At 62.3% G+C, this 766-nt stretch overlaps 1 protein-coding gene across 1 annotated transcript in view; it reads left to right on the top strand.

Moving 5' to 3' along the window:
- Window positions 1-760, top strand: part of Ccnp (cyclin P) — a gene marked incomplete at its 5' end in the record, with an annotated part of 3,996 nt that extends 3,236 nt beyond the window's left edge. Inside the window, 3 exons of the mRNA XM_033765789.1 lie at window positions 27-200; window positions 332-416; window positions 685-760. Coding sequence (XP_033621680.1) covers window positions 27-200; window positions 332-416; window positions 685-702 — 277 coding nt within the window. The remainder of the gene's footprint in view (window positions 1-26; window positions 201-331; window positions 417-684) is intronic.
- Between the last annotated feature and the right edge of the window lie 6 nt (window positions 761-766).

The following is a 766-nucleotide window of genomic DNA, read 5'->3' as shown; positions in this document are numbered from 1 at the left end:
CCCGACGGGCGGGGACACGGCCCGAGGTTCACCCTGTCGCCCTGGCAGGTGATGCTACTGGCCACCTACTTCTTGGAGCTGTCACTGCTGGAGGCTGAGGCTGCGGGATGGGAGCCTGGTCGCCGAGCCGCTGCGGCGCTGAGTCTGGCACACCGTGTGCTCGATGGGGCGGGCTCCAGGCTGGAGCCGGCGCTTTACAGGTACGGCCTGGTGCCTGCTGCTGTCCCTTCCTGGTAACCGACTTGCCCATGTCAGAATGAGAGGCACTTAGACTTGATTTTCTGGGGGGTCTGCCTAGCCTAGAGTATCCCACTCACCTTTCCGGGGGCAGGGGTAAGAGGATGGCCGTGTCTGTGCTGACTCGGGGACTCTTAAAGAAGATGAGGTCTTCCCAGTCTCCGAGGGCTGAGCTCCAGGTTTGAGAATGATCCCCCAGTTCCGTAACTGATTTTGGATTGGGGTGTCCCTTTAGCTGCTAGAGTAACCCGTTGGCCACGCCACTGGATAGCCAGGTGAATCATCTTTTCTCCTGGCTCGGGAGCTCCGGGCAGAGTGATGTCTTCTCTCCTCGGTACCACGCCTTCCCTCCCCGAGGGTCCAGGATCGCCCCCACCCCGACCCCGGGAGAAGCGGGTATAGGCACGACGTCCAGAGGGTCCTCGAGCTCCCCCTACCCCCTTCCAGGTGTCTTGTCAACTGTGAGCCTCCAGCCCCTTCCCTGCCTCCTTTTTTCCATCTCTCCGCCGCCGCAGCCCCACGGAGCTGG

The sequence above is a fragment of the Fukomys damarensis genome, unplaced genomic scaffold, assembly GCF_012274545.1.
Source record: "Fukomys damarensis isolate Sample0158 unplaced genomic scaffold, DMR_v1.0_HiC HiC_scaffold_19, whole genome shotgun sequence".
Classification (NCBI taxonomy): Eukaryota; Metazoa; Chordata; class Mammalia; order Rodentia; family Bathyergidae; genus Fukomys; species Fukomys damarensis.
This window is presented reverse-complemented; position numbering and strand designations above follow the sequence as displayed.